The sequence below is a fragment of the Phyllobates terribilis genome, unplaced genomic scaffold (assembly GCF_046119375.1).
Source record: "Phyllobates terribilis strain yellow unplaced genomic scaffold, ASM4611937v1 Scaffold_5__5_contigs__length_657084704, whole genome shotgun sequence".
Classification (NCBI taxonomy): Eukaryota; Metazoa; Chordata; class Amphibia; order Anura; family Dendrobatidae; genus Phyllobates; species Phyllobates terribilis.
In genome coordinates this window covers 229,005,487-229,026,664 of record NW_027362765.1, presented here as the reverse complement: position 1 = coordinate 229,026,664, position 21,178 = coordinate 229,005,487, and the positions used below count along the sequence as shown (strand labels likewise).

Genomic DNA, 21,178 nt, shown 5'->3' with positions numbered 1-21,178 from the left:
CCCTGAGGATTCGGCTGCTACAGGGGTATTGCACCTCAACCCAGAGGTGTGATATTCCACTCCCGGGTAAGGATGGAGTGTGGATCTGAGCTCGGTAGGCTGCATGCACTACACACATCCCATTTCCGAGGAGCAGACCGACGGTACTCCCACTTAGAAATGTGCAGGTACGACCGAGTCTGTTCCTGGCTGGAGTGGGAGGGGGGTGGTACATCCCAAGTAGTGTAGGGGCAGATAGGGGGAGCAGCCTGGGTAAAGTTAGGAGCTCATTGGGTGCTGGTCACCTGAGCTCACACATAGAGGGTGTATATAAGGTGGGCACCAACTAAGAACAGGGTCAGATGCAGAGAACAAGTCAGGAGCAGAGGAGAAGGAAAGACCCAGAGTGAGAGAGGAGAGAGAGAGACCCAGAGGCACAGAAGAACAGGACTCTAAGATCCCAAATTAAAACCCCGGGTGAAGAGTCGGCATCAGGGTACCGGAACCCAAGCTGGTGGGGGTAAAAACATTCCCCAGTCAGAGACCGGAGACCGTGGGCAGCGTTTGCCACGGTCACCCACTACATCCACCCCGAAGGCACACCACATGAAGGGTCAGGGAACCCAAGGCCAAGGGTGTCCCAACAGAAGGCCCGAGGGAGCTGGACCTAGGTGGATCACTGGTGGGGACGGCCAGAGAACGGGACAGAAGGAGAGCTCAGGGCCACGCTCCGGACTTGTTTGGGGGTTGGCCGGATCCAGGACCTGGTGGACGCAGCACGGCTCGGGTGGTCACTCGGAGCTGGAGTGACCAGTACAACATCTGCAGTAAGTAAACACCCTTAACTGCATAACCCGACTCTGTCTTCACTGCCGTCTGCACTGCACCACCACAACCCCCATCCTCTGCACCTGTCCCCCCTGAGGCTATACCCCTCCCGTTGGGGGTTATCATCACAAGCTGCACCTGCACCATCAGCCTCAGCGGACCCTGCTGCAGCGGCGGCCACAGTGACCACATCACAACGGGTGGCGTAGTCGACACAAAAGAACTCTTAATAACATCTGTAGGACTGCCACATAACACTGAGCTTGACGCCCTGGGCACGGGGCCGGGTCACAGCCGCTCGGAGACTACAACCCCCCATCTGATCCGGTGCCGGGTATTCCCCTCAAAAAGGAATATGTCCCAGGGGGCGCGTCACATGCACGATCAACATGCGTTAATCTGGGAATCTCACTGCCCTGAAATCCAGCCTAGCGGGCCTCGCTAGCCACCGGCCACCCTTCAACCACATCTGCTGCTTCTTCCTCCTCCATCACCGTGGCAAGTGTTCTCACACAGATCTCCGGCCACAGAACCTCCACTTGTTTACCCGCTACAATCGGGATGAGTGAGAGCCCGTCAGCTGTTACGGAAGTGAACATGCCTCCTGTTTTTGACTGATCTCAGACACACCACATCTTTCTCAATCCACTATAACAGTGTTCCCCAACTCAAGTCCTCAAGGCCCACCAACAGGTCAGGTTTTCAGGATCTCCTTAGTATTGCACAGGTGATGGAATTATTGCCTGTGCAGGTGATGGAATTATCACCTGTGCAATACTAAGGAAATCCTGAAAACATGACCTGTTGGTGGCTCTGGGGACTGGAGTTGGGGAACCCTGCACTATAACATCTCTGTCTACACCTCACTCACAGTCCAGCAGTTTGTCGTGTTCACTCTCTACTCCACCCTTTCTCAGCACAGCAGGCCTACACCGGTCCCTCACCCACCTGATCCTAATTTGAACTTAAACTGAAAGCTGTACATGCTGGCCCAGACCCTGATACCTCATATATGGCCCATGCCTGACTGCTGCTGTGTCATTATAAAATCTCTACTGTGGGTCAATTGATGCCACTTTTCCTGGTGTCTGCCCCTAATTTGAGCTGTTTTGGCAGCTTTTGGGCCCCCTGAATGTGTTGTCTATGCATTTGGTTTTGCCTCCCATTGAATTCAATGGGGTTTGGATATGTTCGCTGAACTGTTCGACGAACGTCGGGAAGTTCGCCGATCATAACTGAACCGAACATTGAAAGGTTTGCTCATCTCTAATTTTAACCCCTTTACTCAATATCATACATGTCTATTATTGCAGGGCACAAGGGGTTACTATGGCAGCAAGGGGCCTGTTGAAGGTCCCCATCACTGTCATTTTAGTCCTCATCTAAGGCTACACCATATGCTGAGCTTGAAAGGAGATTTACACTACATATTGGTATTGCAATAAATAGCAAAGGTGATCGGACAATCGCAGTTTCAAGCTCCATAAAGGGACTAAAAAATAAAATAACAAAAAAAAAGTTTTTAAAAAATATTAAAGTTTAAATCACATCCCCTTTTCCCTCACAGAAAATAAAGAAATAAAAAATAGACATCTTTGGTATTGCCATGTTCATAAAAGTCTGATCTATGAAAATATTAAATTAATTAAGATGATTCATAAATGCCTTAATGAGAAATATAAAAATGCCAGAACTGTGTTTTTTTTTGTCACTACTCCTCCCTAAAAAATGCAATACAAACAGATCAAAACATTGTATATAGCCAAAAACAATATTAATAAAACCATCACATCAACATGAAAATTGATGGCAAAACAAAAATGTTATAGGTCTTGGAAAATGGTGATACAAATCAAAACAATTTTTTATACAAGTTTCTGAATTTTTTTTTTCCAGTTAACCCTTTCACCCCGAAGCCTGTGGGACTGTGTTATAGGTCGGGTCGTTCCAGACGCGGCGATACCAAATATGTGTACTTTTTTTTTAACAAATAAATGTATTTATTGGATTAATATTTTTTTTTCTTCTTTATTTTGTAATTATTTAATATTGTTATAATTTTTATTAACTTTTACTTTACTTTTTTACATTGTCCTAGGGTGGGGCATCATCTTTAAACTATCAGATCGCTGATCTGATGCTCTGCAATGCATCTGCACTGCAGAGCCTCAGAGCGGCGTCTGACAGGCAAGAAGGAGGCATCTCAAAGAGCAGGAGCTGACACAGCCACCTTCCTGAAGGCCCCTGAAGGACCCCGCGGCCATCTTGGGATGGAAGCAGAGAGTGAGCCCACTCCCTATACGATGACCCGCGATTTCGCTGTCACTGTTGACAGCGGCATCACAGCGGTTAAACACTCGTGATCGGTGCTAGCACTGATCGTAAGCAGTGCTGCAGGGTGTCAGCCCTCACACAGAGCTGACACCCGCACGTGATCGCCGCGGCGCTCAGCATGAGAGATCACTGCGCTGTACATATACTGCTCTTTGCCGGAACGCAGCTCCCGCAGAGCAGTATCGTACCGTAAGAAACATTTATTGAAAGCAATAGACCTTATCCCATACCTCCACTTAGTTCTTGTGGTGTAGAATCCAGCACTTGCCATCCTCCATAACGTGACCCCAATTCACTTCTAGAGAACCAACTTTCATTCCAAACATGGAAATTCCTGCAGATTACATAATTTACTAAACATTATTTGTTATTTATTTTATTAAAATATTTAAAATACACATTACAAAGAAGGTCCTCACATTAGGGCTAAAGAGAGTCTGTCATCTGTGTCCTATGTTCTGTTCAGAATAAAGTATGGCAGTAAGAGATTTTAAAATCATTGTATGCTTGTTTTCTTTACACACAGCAGATCAATTTTTTTTGCAATTGAGGTTGTACTTGTATACTTATGCATATGTAATATGAAATACTGGCTGTAGCAGAATAACATATTTTCATTATTGACATTTTAAGTGTCATTTTTCATGATATAGTGTTAGTTGGCAGCAACACCTTCATGCCGTGTGCACATTCCACACCAGCAGAAATAGAAAAAAGAGAAAAATTTCCATACCACAGTGTGTCTTTACTCATTGATCTTCCTTTTTTACTATAGATACTATCGACTCTCAGATTTGAATCCTTGTCATGAGCTGAAACAAAATTTGTGACTACTCTAGTTGGTATTCCCAAGCATCGGAGAACTAGGAAAAAAAATAAAACGGGAAACAGAGGGCAAACATTAGTCTTTTTTTATCATTACTTAATGGTTCTGTCACCAGATTTTATAATTCAAACTAAATAGACTGTGCACTGTGTACGTTGTACACATTGTGCTACTAAGTGTAGCACAATCTCACAATGCGGCCTTTTGGCCAAAAAAGGTTGTGCACTCTTTATGTACAACAGTATACAATAAGCACCTAAGCTTACTCAAGAGGTAACTGAAGGCAGCCAAATATTTACGTTTTCACTATTTTGATATTGATAACCTATCCCTAAAATGATCATCGATATCAGATTGGTGGTAGTTCTGCATCTGACAAATCAGTGGTGCTAACAGTGCTCAGTTCCAGAGCAACATAGATCTGTACACTATCTTAAATAAAGTAGAAAGCCAAACCAGGGTGAATGTTTTACATGCTACAATACGCGTACACTGTAGAGAAATGGCATGCATGGTTGCCATCCACAAAGACAGTGTCTCCTAAAGTCCATGCACAAAAAGCCCACCTACAAATTGCCAGGGCCCATGGAGAAAAATAAGAAGACTACTGGGACTGTATACTCTGGAGTGATGAGCCATCACAGCGTTCAGTATTCTGACTAATAAGTAAAGCTTTGCTGATCTTCTAGTAGCGTTCAGCTTTCTTGTGTAAAGAAATTATTTTCTTTCTCAGGTCTTGTAACATTTCTCTTCCATGTGGTGCCATTTCTGACAGCATGAAATATGAAGGGGTTTTCTTTTTTAAAGAGAACCTGACAGGATGATTTTGTAATATAAAATGAAGACAGGGCTTTAATGTTCTTCTTTAATTACCAATTAAAGTTGCCTGCTAATTAAATTTAGGTGCACAAGGACCGGACTGTACTTCTTCTCCCTGTCTGTGATTCCCCAGACCCTGTGGCTGCCGCAGGCCTTTAAATGACAGGTCACTGATGAGATTTCGAACAGACAAGCTGAGTCACTGACAAAGCAGTGAGCTATCATTCAAACACTGGAGGCAGTTAGAGGGTCGAAGAAAATTTCAAATGTGGATTAAAGAAGAACAACAAAGCGGATTTCTTCACCAAAAGTATCAATTCAATCAGTCTTACAGCGTGATTACAGCCAGGTCTTAGTCTTTACATTACAAACTCGTGCAGACAGATTCTTTTTAAGTAATACCCTTTTATAGTCAACTGTCTGCTGAACACCTATTTAATGAATAATTAGAATTACTTGTGACTGAACTCTTGTTAATTAGAATTTTGCAATCAAAACTTTAGTTTTGCTCCTAAGACTTTCATTGGGATGTACTCATTTTTGCAACATGGCCTTGAGTGAATTTGTCAGAATTTTTTTTTTTTTCGTCTACAAAATAACAAATCTTTTTGTAGTATGGTATGTCATAGAAACTGTTCATTCTGAAAGGACACTAAAGGTTTTCTGACAAATCTGTTGGGGTGTACTTATTTATACTGGGGATAAGTAGGTTACTTTGACTTGCTAATTATGTGTTTGTGTTAAAGAGCTTAAATCTAGTCTTATTAGAACGCAAAGTGTTGCATCTTTTTAGGGCAATTGGAGGCTTCACAGTCCTTGCAATTTTAATTTATCGATTTAATGCTAATCTAGTCTTTTAGAAATATTTGGCGAAGCTGGCTATTTCAAGTTTCAGACGTTCGCTCATTTCTAATAAATGCATAAGTAAATTACCTACATCATACTTTTAACATGTATGTCTTTTTTTTTTTGATCAAATAATTTTTATTGAAGAAATTTCTCTTTTTTTACAACAAAAATATACATTTTAATACAAAGAACCCCTTTCCATTTCCCACCCAGCCCTCCCTATCCCCATAATAGTTCTCCACTGTCGATACAGGAGCATATTGCAAAAGTACCCGTATAGACTTTCATGGATACAAAAATATCACATAGCATCATAACAGTATAGGTACAAATAGTAACATATACAAACAGTTATATATAAGAAGAAAGACATCTCTCAATTTTCTAGCCCGCACATATATATTAAGTTAGTTCAAATAGAACTCTAAACCATGTCAATGTCAGGGTGGCCAGATTTGGACTGTCCAACCAGGGAGCTCATATATCCTCGAATTTTCGATATGCCCCTCTTTTCTGATACACATACTTCTCTAGGTATTATTCACCTTTGATATTACCTCCGTCATAGCTAGAGATTTGGGTTTTTCCAATATGAAGCTATGTTTTTCCTTGCCTGGTATAATATTCGGGCAATAGCTAGTCTGTGATTTTCACTTATAGGGGTTTCAGCTGTATATCCCAAAATTCATGTTAGAGGTTCCATAGGAATGCGACAGTCATATACCCTGTTTATAAGGTCTATCACATCTCTTCAGTATCTTCTAAGTCGGAGGCAGTTCCACATTAAATGTATCAAATCAGCATTTGGTGTATTACATTTCCAGCACTGTGAATCTGGTTTTATTCCTATTTTATACAACATGAGAGAAGTCCTATACAAACATCTATGTCTTAATACTGAGGATATATATATATATATGTATGTATTACCAGTGCACATGACTCCAGCAAAGACCCAGCATTGTCCATATTTGACTGGTTTATAACCTCCTTTACGCCACATGTTGAGGATGTCTACACTTCCATTCCAATCCCCAGGATGAACCCCACCTGGAAATTTAGTAGACCAGTTCCCCTCCAACACACCTTCATCATCAAAACTGTTGATCTGTAGTTGGGAAAGAGGTGGGAATTTATTTTTGTTGCTTACTATCGTGCATAAATTTCACAGTACTTAATAGACATTGTCAACCTTGTCCCTCAAGTTGAAGGCACAGAATCTAAATGCTCTACCAATATGCCTTTTGGAGTATGGAAGGAAACATACAACCACTATGCTGAAAATGCCCTTAGTCAGATTTGAACCTAGGATCCCAGTGCTGCAAGGAAACATTAGTAACCACTGAGCCACACAGTCTTCCTTGAGGAGAATGGGCTTTTTAAATTGTCTACTTATGTAATGGTGATGAAATTGGTTCTGCAAGATGAAATTTGATGAAAAGAGTTTTGTTTAAATAATTGTCTCTCCGCTTCATTTGGATGTTTCCATAATAGCATATTGGTTTTATCAAAATGTTAAGATGTTAAAATGTGTAAATGTTATGAATTGTTTTATGTGTTATTCTTTATTTGTCTTATCGTATATTGTTTAGAAGTAAAAACATATTTTTTTTTATCGTGATTTAGAAAGGGTACTTTTAAATTAATCTAAATAAACTTTTATCTCAATATAAATATACTTTTAAATTAATAATAAAGAAAGATTTATTTTCCTAATATTAAGACAAAGTAACTTAGACTGTAGAGTCTGAAAATCCACCAGATCACATTTGCTCATGCTGGATGTCAATTTGTTGCATTTTGAGACTTTTCTGAATAACTATACACCACTTATAGCTTGGCTTAGTTTTGTGTCAAAACCTTTTCGTCATTTAGTTTCAAATTTTATACTGCCGCTGAGTCACCCATACTTGTTGGGTGATTCTCACAAATTCCTAAAACGCATAATATTCCAGCTCATTTATTTTACTAAATCCCTGTTACAATCGTCTATAGTCGAATACAATCAATACCTTCTAGCAGTAGCACTCTGGTCGATTGATTAGAAATATCACATAATTTACTTACCATGGCACTAAGTACCCTGCCCACATAGCCAGGATCATATCTTTTTGAACAGTCCAGTACTTTATCTTCTTGATAATTTAAACTTCTGTTCAGGATCTGGAAACAGATGTCTAAAATGCCTTCTTCAAACTGGAAAAAGGGCAATATAACAATCTATCATTCTTTTACTAAATAATATCATTACTTGCATTATTGAATGATAACCTTAAAAGGTTATTCCCAAGATAATAAGTTATGCCCTACCTATAGGGACCTCCAGCGTACTCAAGAACAAGAGTTTGGAAGCCAGAACCAGACTGCAGAGCCCATTCTTGAATGGAGTGGAGGTGCGCATGCTTTGCTTTCACTCTGTTCCTTTTGTATGATATTTATCAAGAAAAACCTAGTACACTGCTTGGTTATTTTACTATCTTAGAAATAACCATTTAAATTAATCACTTGGTAAATTAAAGAAGCATTCTCATCAAAGTTTTTACCATCTTAATATATTGAGGTGTAAAGTGACCGTGAGAGGTAGCCATGGCCGAGCTGCAGCTCCATAACGCCCTGGCACTTTGCAGAAAAATTGTGTCCAAGTCCCAATGGGCTGTCAAGTGTGGGGTGCATCACACTCACTTGTAGGCCGCAGACCTCCGCTATCTCCAGGCCTCCATCCTCAAGAGCCACCGCAAATACGTAACTCAAGGGACACGCAGTTCATTGTAACAAGCAAAAGTTCAAGTTCATCAGATTATAACATGCAGTTTCAGGCACAAAACTTATTATTTCCAGCATTACCATCCGTTCCTCCTGAACTATTCCCATGTTTGCTGGTTCTATCACCCCCAAAGATTTTCTGTTCAGCCACGCAGTGCACTCAGGATCTGTTACCTTCCCTTAACGCGGTCCCACATTGAACTTAGTCGGTACGGGAGAGGATAAGGCACTTTTCGTAGTACCTGTACCGAGCCCTAGGCTCTGGATGTTGCAGGAATGTCCACAAGAGACTCCAGTAAGACTTCCCACTGCATTGGACGATAGCTGTTCGCCCAATGAAACTTGAACCTGACCTTGGCTAGTGTACTTCCCTATCTGAGTCACTACCAGGAAGCAGTCCCTTTTTTTGCTGGGACTGCTCCCTCCCTCTATGGGCTAATCCCAACCCTTAGCTATGTCTGTCCCTATAGTATTTAGCTTTGCCGAACTCCCCCACAAATTATACACTAAACATATTTCACCTATAATATACAGGTAATACATGTTATAGTACAAATAAAGTGAACGCTCTCACAAATATTAGATGAAAGTTGGTCAAACCCTGCGATAGGAATGGCGACCATCTGATGTATATGTAAGGGCCTCTGGACTCTCTCTCGACAGTTGAAGTTGAGGGAAAGAAGTATTGAACAGTTGGAATTTCAACAAATAATTTGTTTTCAGGGGAGATAAATGGCTGTCAGCAGTGTCTAGCAGCAGCTTTCTTCTTTCTCCCCGTTGAAAAGACTTGAACGCTTAACTGGGCGGAGCGCTCATGTGTATGGAGGAGTCATGAGAAATAACTACAGTATATAAGATTTTGGCTGACAGCTATGTCGTGCATGGACAGCTTTAGGTTTGATTTGATTATAACAGATACTCAGACAACTGATATAGATATGAACTATATCAATTGTCTGAGTATCTTTAATAATCAAACAATCATTCTCAATCTGTTATATCAATGGGAAAAATATAGAAATTAATAATATTAACGTGTTTATGATGTAAAGCAGTTGTTCAGTTTAGACATTATTTGTTTAAATGGATCCACAGTAAATTGAATATAGAGTGTCCCACTGCTGGGACCTCGAGTGATCAACTGGAACTATGAGGAAACTCCATAGCAAGTGTTCAGTTTCCTTGTAGCTTCAACACAGGGCAAAGGAAGAATTGCACATTGACCACTACAATCAATGCCCTATCTTTTAATGCTTTAATAGTTACACTTTAATTAAAATCACGTTTTATAGACACTACTAATCTACACTTTATAGTGTGTAATGGAAAAATTGTGATAGGTAAAGAGATTTTTATAAGTTGATACTACCGCAGCTATTCCACAGTGGGCAAGTTATTCCAACCATTGTACTTGGAAATATAGATTGCTGTTTCCAATCAGAAAAGAAAAATGATTAAAATCCACGTACTTGTCCATAATTCCATCCTGCTTCTTTAATGTAATCTTCAAGACCGTAATAAATGATTCCGCTGTCATTTAAAACGTATTCAAGTCTTTCATTTTCATTCTTCATATAGACAACGTCATCTGAAGACAAATGTTATACATGTAGATATTATGCTTGATCAATAACCCAAAGGTCCCATACTGCCTGGAGAATTATGACTTAAAGACAAAATTGACCACCTGAAGCCACCAGTGGCAGGGAAAATGTCTGCGTGGCTGCTGTCCTGGGGTACAGGACTGCATATTGAATGACATCCCCTTCGAGAATGTGGTGCAGGCATCTTTAGTACAGCTGATTTGGGCTGGGAAGGCTGTCAACTGCTGCAATGGAAATAAATATTGCATGGTGGTCTGACAGCTTGAATCTGTCAGAGCTGGAGCTGTTTTAGTCCTTGGGGGAGGGTCTTGGTCAAGGAACCCCCTTCTATTATGTCTATCTTCTTGATAGAACAAATGGACATGGGTTATCTTCACGACACAACCCCCTTTGTTCACTCTTTCTTTTCTAAATGATTACAGATTATACCCTGCATAACACAGAGAGACTTTTACTTAAAGGTAATGTGTCACCTATATTATTTTACAACGGTTCTGCACTCAGGCTTATAGATAAACAGGTTACCCTCTCTTCTCTATCTTTTTAGGAAAGTATCTGAAAAGTTTTTGTAAACTAGCACAGAACAGTTTAAGTAGAAAAAAATATATTAAACTATTTAGTTGACTTACCTTTAGCCCATGGATTAAAGAGTAGTATAATATCCTCTAATTTGAAATAACTCTTTTTATTCTTAGAGGAGATGTATATACTCATTTTGTAAGGTCCGACTGGTACTCGTGAGGATGTTTTAATAGTGGCGGTCACTTCAGCAGAAGACCTGGAATCTATTACAGCCGTCCAGGTTTTGCCATTTTTAGTTCCAGAGAGTTGAAAGACTGTAAGTGTGTAGTCTGATTCTGCAGGGGCCGGACCTACGTACAGATTAAAAAGAGCTGCTGATTTGGAATCAAGAATAGTAATTTTAGGAAAGTAGGAAATATCTGAAGTATAAGTAATCTTTGGCATTAGATAACTATGATAAAACCAAAAATTGCCAGAGCATGGAGGCAACCTCTGAAATTACAAAACGTGCCGTTACCTGTGCTAGCAATAAATTCCACCGTGTCTCCTTTTTGGATCGATCTATTGAAATAAAGTTTGACTTTAAATTCTTGCCCTCTTCTGAGAATGAGATTGCTGCTGTTATAGCTGTTGGTTCTGTGTGCCTTCATGTTTGACACCTTTTCCAAACTGGCTTTCTTTAGTCTTAGGGCTATAATGTAAAAAAACAAACAAAATAAGACATTTCATGTAGTATATGCATGTTTTCCCGTTTGTTATTTAACCCCTTAAGGGTCAGGCTACCCCCTCCAGAATAAAGATCAGGCATATGCTTAGTGCCATGCCCCTTACTAACCACTGGGCTTCTTGCCAACAGTTAAAACTATGATACATTTACATTGAATTTGAGTTAATAAAATACATTTGTGAAGCAAGTAATATGTGTTTGCATGCCTTCTTCTTGGATAGTCCTGGCTAAATGTAATGTGCAGATTATTTATGGCATCAAACCCCATAGTTAATGGTCCTACAATATGTCAGGAAAGCCAATAGCACTTTAACAGGGCCATTGGAAAGAATGCATAGGGTGGCTAATGTAATTATATGTATATTACTTGAAAAAATATTTCCAAGCAGCATTTCATCAGATTAAGCTGATGCTTGTTAGCTTTACTTAAATTGAATATAATATATATGAAATAGTATAAAATGAAGATTCATTTTTTTCTTTGAGCATCTGTATGGGGAATAAACACACAATATTCATTACATACTTAGGTTTATGAGTTAGTAGGCCACTACCTGTAATATACAAATAAATCACCATTTTATTTGTATGTTCATATACTTTGCAAACATAATCCTAAGTCATAATCATACAGTCCTTGGTAGAAGTCTTTCCATCTGTGTCTTGTGTATAGATTTGCAATACTAATTGGGAGTAACTGAGCACCCACAGAATTTCAGTAATATTTAAAGAGAAAAAAAGACTGTTCAAACCAACCACAGATGATCGTACAACCTTAAAGTGGCAAAGCAGTTCAGTGCATATTACCACCTACTTTTTTTAAAATGTATTTATGCCCCCTCTCCATTTAGTGAAAACTCTGACTTTTCTGAAACCAGAGGATGGAGGTAGATGTAATGGTAATGGGAAAGTGCATTAAATTGTTTGGCCACACCAAGGGTGCACCGAGCATCTTTGCTTGGTTTGAACTGTCATTTTGGGATCTGTTGAAGTAACTCTACAACATGGTCCTGAAATTCTTTGATGCTGGACTTTGGCTTTGCATATGACAGTTTTCTTAATCTTCCCTTTTTATCATATAAAAATATGAAATATAGGTAGGTAATATGGGAATGTTAAAAATCACAATCAATTTCATATATCATTTAGTTGCTATTGTAAAATTATACTTGGGAATTGTTTGTGCCACTCCTTGATACCTATATAGGTCGGTTCAATAAGGTTACAGTTTATGAATACTGTATATTGACAAAGCTGAGTCATATAAAAGTAAACTTAGAATTAACCTTCTGAATAAACACGATTAACATCCATAGAGCTCAGGACATAAGACAGTTGTTGTTACATTCCTGCCTGCTCATGTCCGGATAGTTTGTTAGGCCGGGGTCACACTGGCGTATATTCTCTCATGTGAGAGAATCAGCTCGACTCCAGCGTGATTCGAGCGTCACCTTAGTGTGATCCGATTCTCACGCATGAGAGAATCACAGCAGAGGTGTGGAGAAGATGGAGAATTGAAATGGCTCCTTGGCTTTTCTATGTCTTAGGCCACGTTCACACGTTCAGTATTTGGTCAGTTTTTTACCTCATTATGTGTAAGCCAAAATCAGGAGTGGGACAGTCAAAGGAAAAGTATAGAAACACGTCACCACTTCTGTATTTATCACCCACTCCTGGTTTTGGATTACACATACTGAGGTAAAATACTGACTGAATACTGAAAGTGTGCACATGGCATCACTCTGCTCAATATTGCTCTATGTTTTGCAGGGGCTTTTTTATTTTAGCAAATTGGGTGGATTTATACTTTTTTTTGTAGATAATATTTAGGGAAAACAAACAAAGATGATAAAAAAAATCTACTATTTTTATTTTTAGATTTTATTCTGAGTTATTTTATTTAATCAATAATTGTTACTCCTAAAATGCATAATTTTATTTCCCTGTTTATGCCAAATATGTTTACATTTTGTAATGTATGACCCCGACAACAAAAGACCACATTTTAGTTTTAGATGTTTTTTTCTTCTTTCTGTTTGAGTAATTGATTGTTTCCATTGCACTGTTATGGTTTATATGCAGATATTTTGTCAATGTGACGTACTGTATTATACTGTGAAGGGTGTGCTGGACACTTTTTATTTCATTTATTTTATTTTACTCACTTATATAGCGCCAATAATTCCACAGCGCTTTACAGACATTATGGACACGGTCCCCATCGGGATTCACAATCTAAGTTCCCTCTCAGTATGTCTTTTTGGAGTGTGGGAGGAAACCGGAGAACCCGGAGGAAACCCACGCAAACACAGGGAGAACATACAAACTCCTTGCAGATATTGTCCTTGGTGGGATTTGAACCCAGGACCCCAGCGCTGCAAGGCTGTATTCTAACCACGGAGCCACTGTGCTGCCCTGACACTTGGTGATCTCTGTTTTTTTTTGCTGCGGAGGGCCACAGCATATTGCGGCAATATCACAATATTTTATACTAGCTATTGGTAGAATTGATGGTGATCTACAAGAGGAGGTGCCAGAATCAACATAGGGCCTTGCAAGAGCAGGAGTATGCACTGTCACATTGGAACCCTGCACCACAATGTTGAATACAGAGCCGAAAAAGAAATGACAATACGGAGTGGTCTGAGTATGTGTAGTGGAGGAGTATGTACTGTGTACAAGCCCTTTGATTACATCTATGAGACAATTAAAGGGGTTATTCAAGAATGTAATAAAATGGCCACCATCACGTAATTCATTCCAACTCACGTGTCCGGATGGGCTGCAGTGTGAAGAAAAACTACCCCAAGACCTGTGTCTCTGGAGATCAGTATCGTAAGTACATACAGTATACCGAAATTGCCAGAGAATTGACAGGAGAAGAAATAAATCTTCTACTCAATTGCCTAAGTGTAAGGTGCACAGGGCAGTAGTCATGGGCGGAAGGGTTGCTGTGTTCCCACACCCTGGAACCCTGCAAAAAAACGGTATTCTAATTCTCCTGTGCTATGCGTGTGGTGCGTAACACTCATGTTTTGGCCACAGGCCTCTGCTGTCTCCGGTTTTCAACTTCAGGAACTGCCGCACACACAATAGGGGACATCAAATTCATTTTATAATAAAGAAGTTTACTTAGCTGTCCATTTTCATCATATTGAAACACACAGTATTGTGGACAAACTTTTCAGCTTTCAACGTCCATAGCACAGCACGTTCTGATGTCTGCTGTTCACTTGCCCTGAGCTAACCCTTTCCTCTCTGGCATCTCTGAGTCCTGGTATACTCCATCCAGCTTTGCAGTTTCAATGAGTCCCTTCAGAAGTCCAACTCCCTTATGCGATTCCTCATCCGACTTCCTCTCCTAGGAAAATATTGAGTCGCGCTTCTCAGTGCCTCCGTTGGACCATAGGCCTGAACGTTCCATGAATGTCAGCTTCAAGTTTATGGCTAATGTTCTCTTGCTGCTGAACAGCCCATGCTCCTCATGCCCTCCAGACCTCCAACTATTGCTATCTCTCCAACTAATATCTTACTCTAACTGCACTAACCAGGAAGGGCTCCCCTTGTTAACTGGCCCTTCCCCTCCCACACTGGAGCTGTTTCTGAACACATTAACTGGTTCTGTCCTAAACCTGTCTACTTCCTGAACTTATTGTGCACTGTTCCCAATCCTATCTTATAGCTAATTCTATAGCTAAAGCTAAACCTATGCCATTTATACTAATCTTGTCCTTTCCCTATCTCTAATACATTCATCAGAACACATTGAGTCATCCACATAATATGGCAATACATTAACCCTGCACTTTGGTGCCTATAAGGTTCTATGCAATACAAAAACACTTTTTCACATACACAGGTTAGAACAATTTTTTTAATCCACGGAGAAGCACATGACTGTTCCAGTCAGCCTCTGACATAAGCACATAGAATTTTTTTCTCCAGGCTTAGTCCTCCATGCTCAGTCTGAAAAAAAGATTTATTTTTTTCTCCTGCCACACACTTTTCCGGCAGCTCCGGTATGTGTGGTTCCAAACTGGTCTTCCGTCAGTTGAAGTTGACACACAAGTCTCGGTAGCTGTCTTTCTTTATGCTGCAGCCCATCCTGACATATAACTAGGAGGGACTGCCTGCCATTGGAACTACATGATTGGGGTCATTTTATTACATTCTTTAAGAGCCCCCTTTAAGTCTCGACTTATCCATTAATGTAGAAGCAGATTGTTCATTAGCAAGTATGGCGATATTGAAGCTGGAGCAGCTTGTTATTTGAGGTGGTGGTGTGGCGCCCCTGCGGGTCCAGTAGCCACAGAAGTACTGCATCTCACCCACAGGTGTGGTACCCCACTCTCAAGTAAGGACGGAGTACTACCCGGGACCCACACCACTACATCCAATACACTCCACTTCAGTAGGGAAGGGCGAGATTGCTCCTAAGGGAGAGCACAGTCCCTGGTCCCTAGCTGGAGGGTGGAACTAGGTAGAGGAGGTGGGTGGAGGTAGTAGATCAGGGGAGCACAGACAGAAAGCGTATAAAAGACAGAGAGAAACATCTAGAGATAGATCAAGCTCAGGTTCAGAGGAGAGGCAGTTGGGAGTGGGAGCTCAGGAGGAGCTCCGCTCAGGAGAGCGAGGAAGGAGAGAGAGGAGTCGGGCCTAGTGAGTGAGGCCCTGGAGGAGAGTGAGAGAAGACAGGAGCAGAGGGAAAGGCTCCAGAGACAGAAGGGATCCCAGGGGCACGGAGAGTGCAGGAAGCCACCCGTGCGCCCGAATTCACGCTGACATGGAGGGATCAGGACGCAGAAGGGGACCGGCCCCAGACTAGTGGAGAACAACCAGGCTCAGCTAGCCAACTGCAGGCTGCAGCATTTTCAAGGTGTTGCAGCCAAAACCCACAATTACATCGCTGAAAAGGTGGCCACATAGGGTCCAGTGGACTGCAAGTCGCCCGACAAGGCCTGAGGCCACTGGCTTGGGACACTGATTGTGAGGAGCAGGGCAGGAGGGTGAGAGCCAGCGCAGTGAGACGACCTGGAAAGGTACATAGAACAGGGTCTCTTCCATGTGCTCCTGAGATACCTGAGAGTTTGCTGGATCACTACCCCGGAGGACACAGGACGACATGGGTGGTTGCACACAGGTGACTGTAACTTGGAGAACTTAAGGACTGTGAGTAAAATCTGAAGATGGCACCCCACTGTGTCCTTGAATAATTGCTGCGCATCACCTGTATTATATCTCACCAACAACATCTACCTCATAAAATCACCATCTACTGCCCTGGAGCTAAGCTCTGCCTGTGGAGAGCTGAACCAACTCTGCTGCGTCACCATCAGCTCCAGAGGATCTGCACCGCAGCGGTGGCTCCATATAGCCGCAGACCCACAGGTGGCGTCACGAACATTATCTCTAAAAACTTTATTCCCCTTTTACCTTTCCCTTTAATTACTTGACCACCGAGGGCCATGGACCGAGTCACTGCCACCGTGACATCCCCAGCACCGACCGGCCCGGCACCGAGTACCCCACGGCCCCAGGGGGCACGTCAGTGACAGTTTGAAAACCATATTATGTGACAAAGAGCTTGTGGAGACCTTGCAGTTGATATACAATCTTGAGGCCTATATGCAACTATTACCATCAAGATATCACCAGAAAAGGCTTGGAGAAAATTAATAAGAAGCAGATAGTGAGCTGACATAGAGAATGATTGCCGTTTCATAATAGAGGGTTCAAATTGCTTAGCCATAGCAAAGGACTGCTAGCAGGGCTCGGTGTCGGCTGTCACTGAAGTAGAGTGTGCTGAGCATATCAGCTGTAGGGAATCTGTTGGGACTGTGATGGAACCAGAATGGTTTGAATTGGGGACAGTAATCATTGCATGATAACACTACACCTGTGTAGAATGTCAGCCATGGAGAGACCGGTGGACAATGTATTGGTAGATTGGCTGTCCTAAGTCCTGTGAGATGGCATGGATGATTCAATTCTGTGGTGGCTCAACAGAAGACTGGTAAGAGGGATCGGAAAAGGAAGAACTGTTAGACACAGATGTCGGTGAAGAAATGACCATCCTCCTGTTGAGTTGAGTCAAGAAAGTTTCCTGTTGTTGTCACTGTTGTTGTGTGAAGTTTCTAGAGAGAGATATAAAGACAACACTATCTAGGATCCTGTGGGAAGTTAATACTGGCCTTTTCTGAGTTCACTTTTAACTGCTTAAACTTAGTAGTGAAATAGTCAAATATTTTGTACCACTCAATGTAATAAGCAACCATCAAGTATATTAATGCCACCTAACTTGTATTGCAACTAACAAGCTTCTGTGTTCAATAGTGTGAACTGACACTACTAAGAGTACTTTAACAGAGCACAAGTGAAAAGAAATGTAAAATTGTACAAGGTTAACCACATCTGGTCTCCTATGGGGGTGACCCTCATATCATTTATTATACCTCAGCTTTACACACAGTCCCTGCACATGAGTGTTAATCATCCAGAAATCCAGATATACAATGGCTTGTGAAAGTATTCACCACCCCTCCTGGCTTTTTACCTATTTTGTTAAATTACAACTGTGTTTAAATATTTTTGCTATCCGATTTGTGTGTGATGGATCAGCAATAGATAGTCTAAGTTGGTGAAGTCAAGTCAGAAAAATATAGGCAGAAGTTAAATTTATGGGATCAAATAACTGAAAATTGGCATGTGCATATGTATTCACCCCTTTTGCAATGAACCCCCAAAGAATTTCTGGTGCAAGCAATTGCCTTCATAAGTCACATGCTTAGTGAAAGGAAGTCCATCTGTGTGCAATCTAAGTGTCACATGGTCTGTCAGTATATACACACCTTTTCTGAAAGGCCATAAAGACTGCAACACCATTAAACAAGAGGAACAACTAACCAAACAACACCATGAAGACAAAAGAGAACTGCAAACAAGTCAGGGACAAAGTTGTTGAGAAGTACAAATCAGGGTTGTGTTGTAAACATATATCCCAATCTCTGATGATCCCTGGAGCACCATCAAATCCGTTATCATGAAATGGAAAGAACATGTTACCACAACAAACCTGCCAAAAAAGGGCCAAAACTCTCAACCTGGGCAAGGAGGGCATTAATTAGAGAGGCAGGACAGAGACCAAAGGTAACCCTGAAGGAGTTGCACAGTTCCCAAGCAAAGACTGAAGTTTCTGTCCCTACAACCACAAGTAACCGTACACTTCATAGAGGTGGCCTTTATGGAAAAGTGAGCAGAAAAAAGCATTTACTTACAAGCAAAAATTGTAAGGTTCATTTTGAGTGTGCCAAAAGACACGTAGGAGAGACTCCCTTAATGTATGGAGGAAGGTGATGTGATCAGATATGACCAAAATTGAACTTTTTGGCTACCAAGGTAAACGCTATGTCTGGTGCCGAACCAACACAGCTCATCACGCCAAGAACACCGTTCTCACAGTGAAACGTGGTGGTGACAGCATCATGCTATGGGAATGTTTTTCGGCAGCAGGAACAGGGAAAATGGTCTGAGTCTAAGGGAAGATGGATGGTGCGAAAAGCAGGGATAAACAACGGGTTACTAGGAGCGCGTGTGCCCCTAGTAACCCGATGTTTACCATAGTTACCAGCCTGCTCCTGCTTCAGCAGGCTTGTAACCAGGAGCAGGACATCGTGGAAAGATTCTTTCCACGATGTCGCTGCTCCCCTGATCGTTGGTGAGCCTGCCTGTTTGACAGCTCACCAGCGACCACATAGCGACGCAGCAACGATCCCTGACAGGTCATATCGTTGTCGGGATCGTTGCAGCGTCGCTAAGTGTGACGGGGCCTTAACTTCCCATAGATCATTTTTACATCTGGTTTAAAATACAATGTAATCAGAATAGACCATCAGAATTTGGTGGGAGACCCTTTGTAATCATCAGAACAAAGGGTGAATGGCCCCTTTAATACTTGCCTTCACATGCTTGTGCCTGGCATTAGAGTTGAGCCCCATTCAGTTCAGTAGGGCTAAGCTGACGTACCAGACACAATGTCAGATGGCGCTTTGAATATGGGAGGTTATGCTAAAAGTTTTAGTTTCACAGCCGCTAGAGAGCCACATGTCAGAGACTATTAGGCTGTGGTGCGCTCTTATGCCTGACTGTTTGTGGTCTTGCCACAGTAGGGTGAAAAATCAGACTGGGACTGTAACCTGTGAACAAAGCCTTACTCTAGAGCACATAGCAAAGGTTTTAAATTCATTAACTACTTTTGACACTATAATCAGAAAAGCTGCACACCCTTTTTTTAAGAAGGGAACAATACACACAATAAAATGCTTGTGTACGCAGCTTATAATCATAGTTCCATTGCCGGACTATTATAAGTATAGGTAAGATATAATTAACGTGCAGTCTATGAATTGGCATAGAAAATGCTCCAGTCTACTGACCTGCCATGATGATGTGATCTCAGCCGAAGACTATTGCTTGCGTTCAGAGTCTTCGACCTCTTTCCCATCAGAATCCAGGCTCATCAATCACTACTGATACCCAACTGAGGAGTTAGCTAGTAGTGATCAATTGTGGGAGGAGAACCTGACCCCAATTTACTTCCTGAGACACATATTCTCGTCGGAGATGTAGAGCGATATGTTTTGTTCTATGCAGGATGATTTTCTGGATTATGATTTACCTGTTCGGCAGGTCTGCTTGATTTAACACGTATAGTCATTAAGGGAAGAACCTTAAACAAAGTTCTGATTCATGCAGAGGAATCTAAAAGGGAGGATCTTTCATGGAAATGAATATAGTAACAACAATGTGTTGTTTTTCTCTTATGTTTCTTTTGCTATTTTTGGATATGCAGTATTTATCACTTGACAGCGTTTCCGTTGATCATAATGCCGATCTCCCCCTTCTTTTGTTTTATTCCTCATTCAGACATCTGTATCTCATATATGTGTTTTTTTACAGATTGAACACATACCCATTGTAGCCAATTGTCCTGATCTGCACTTTTCCATTCAAGTGAATGGGTCGATCAAAAAATGGATAGCCTTGGGATGTCATCAATATGTCAGTGCTGTCTTTTCATATAAGAGAAAAAGAGGTCTCATACTGATGGTAAAAAGGGAGACACAGACCAAGAGACAGATGAAAATCGGAAAAAATCACTGATCAAAATCAATCTTTTTTTTCTCATACACAAGGCAAATAAAAATGGTATCTGAGAGATGTCTAATCTTGAATGGGCATTCTGTCTTCATGGGCCGCATAGAAACTTCATGAACTGTTTCTGTTGTATGTCCTTGCATTTGTAGCAAAGTGGTAAAATATTCACACAAAGTATTTATGAGAATTGTAGCCATATTTTAATTTCTGAACAGCTCCATTATACCCAGAAATGTAACACTGGCTACAAACTAGGAATATCTCGAATATGAATGGTAAATATAGATTTCTTTAAAGACATCAATGTTTATTGAAAAACAGAAAATAATTTAAATGAACGTCTGCTAAATAACAAGTAAATGTATGCAGATATAAATGTATACTGTATGTGACATAACATGTATTAAAGTGGTATTCCCATCTCCAAGATTCTATCCCAATATGTAGTAAGTGTAATAATAATAATATTAGCAAATGCCTCCAATTAGAAATGTAGTATAGTATTTTTGATTCGCTGTCTCTTTCCTCATGTGCAGGCATCGCAGGACCTTAGGTATCCATGGTTACAACCACTAGCTAACTGAGTTTATCAGTGGACGTAACTATGGATACCTAAGGTCCTGCAATGCCTGCACATGAGGAAAAAGACAGAAAAGCAGAAAAAACTATATTACATTTCTAATAGGAGGTATTTGCTAATATTATTATTATTATTATTACACCTTACTACATATTGGGATAGAATCTTGGAGATGGGAATAGCCCTTTAAAGCA

General features: G+C 41.0%; 1 protein-coding gene across 1 annotated transcript in view; it reads right to left on the bottom strand.

Annotated features, from left to right (window-relative positions):
- Positions 1 to 19,964, bottom strand: part of LOC141272795 (protein-glutamine gamma-glutamyltransferase E-like) — a 41,505-nt gene extending 21,541 nt beyond the window's left edge. Inside the window, exons 1-8 of the mRNA XM_073683863.1 lie at positions 19,684 to 19,964; positions 11,042 to 11,215; positions 10,632 to 10,874; positions 9,868 to 9,986; positions 7,703 to 7,831; positions 6,566 to 6,743; positions 3,875 to 4,004; positions 3,372 to 3,475 (exon numbers count right to left, since the gene is read on the bottom strand). Coding sequence (XP_073539964.1) covers positions 3,372 to 3,475; positions 3,875 to 4,004; positions 6,566 to 6,743; positions 7,703 to 7,831; positions 9,868 to 9,986; positions 10,632 to 10,874; positions 11,042 to 11,215; positions 19,684 to 19,690 — 1,084 coding nt within the window. The 5' untranslated portion in view covers positions 19,691 to 19,964. The remainder of the gene's footprint in view (positions 1 to 3,371; positions 3,476 to 3,874; positions 4,005 to 6,565; positions 6,744 to 7,702; positions 7,832 to 9,867; positions 9,987 to 10,631; positions 10,875 to 11,041; positions 11,216 to 19,683) is intronic.
- Positions 19,965 to 21,178: the final 1,214 nt, after the last annotated feature.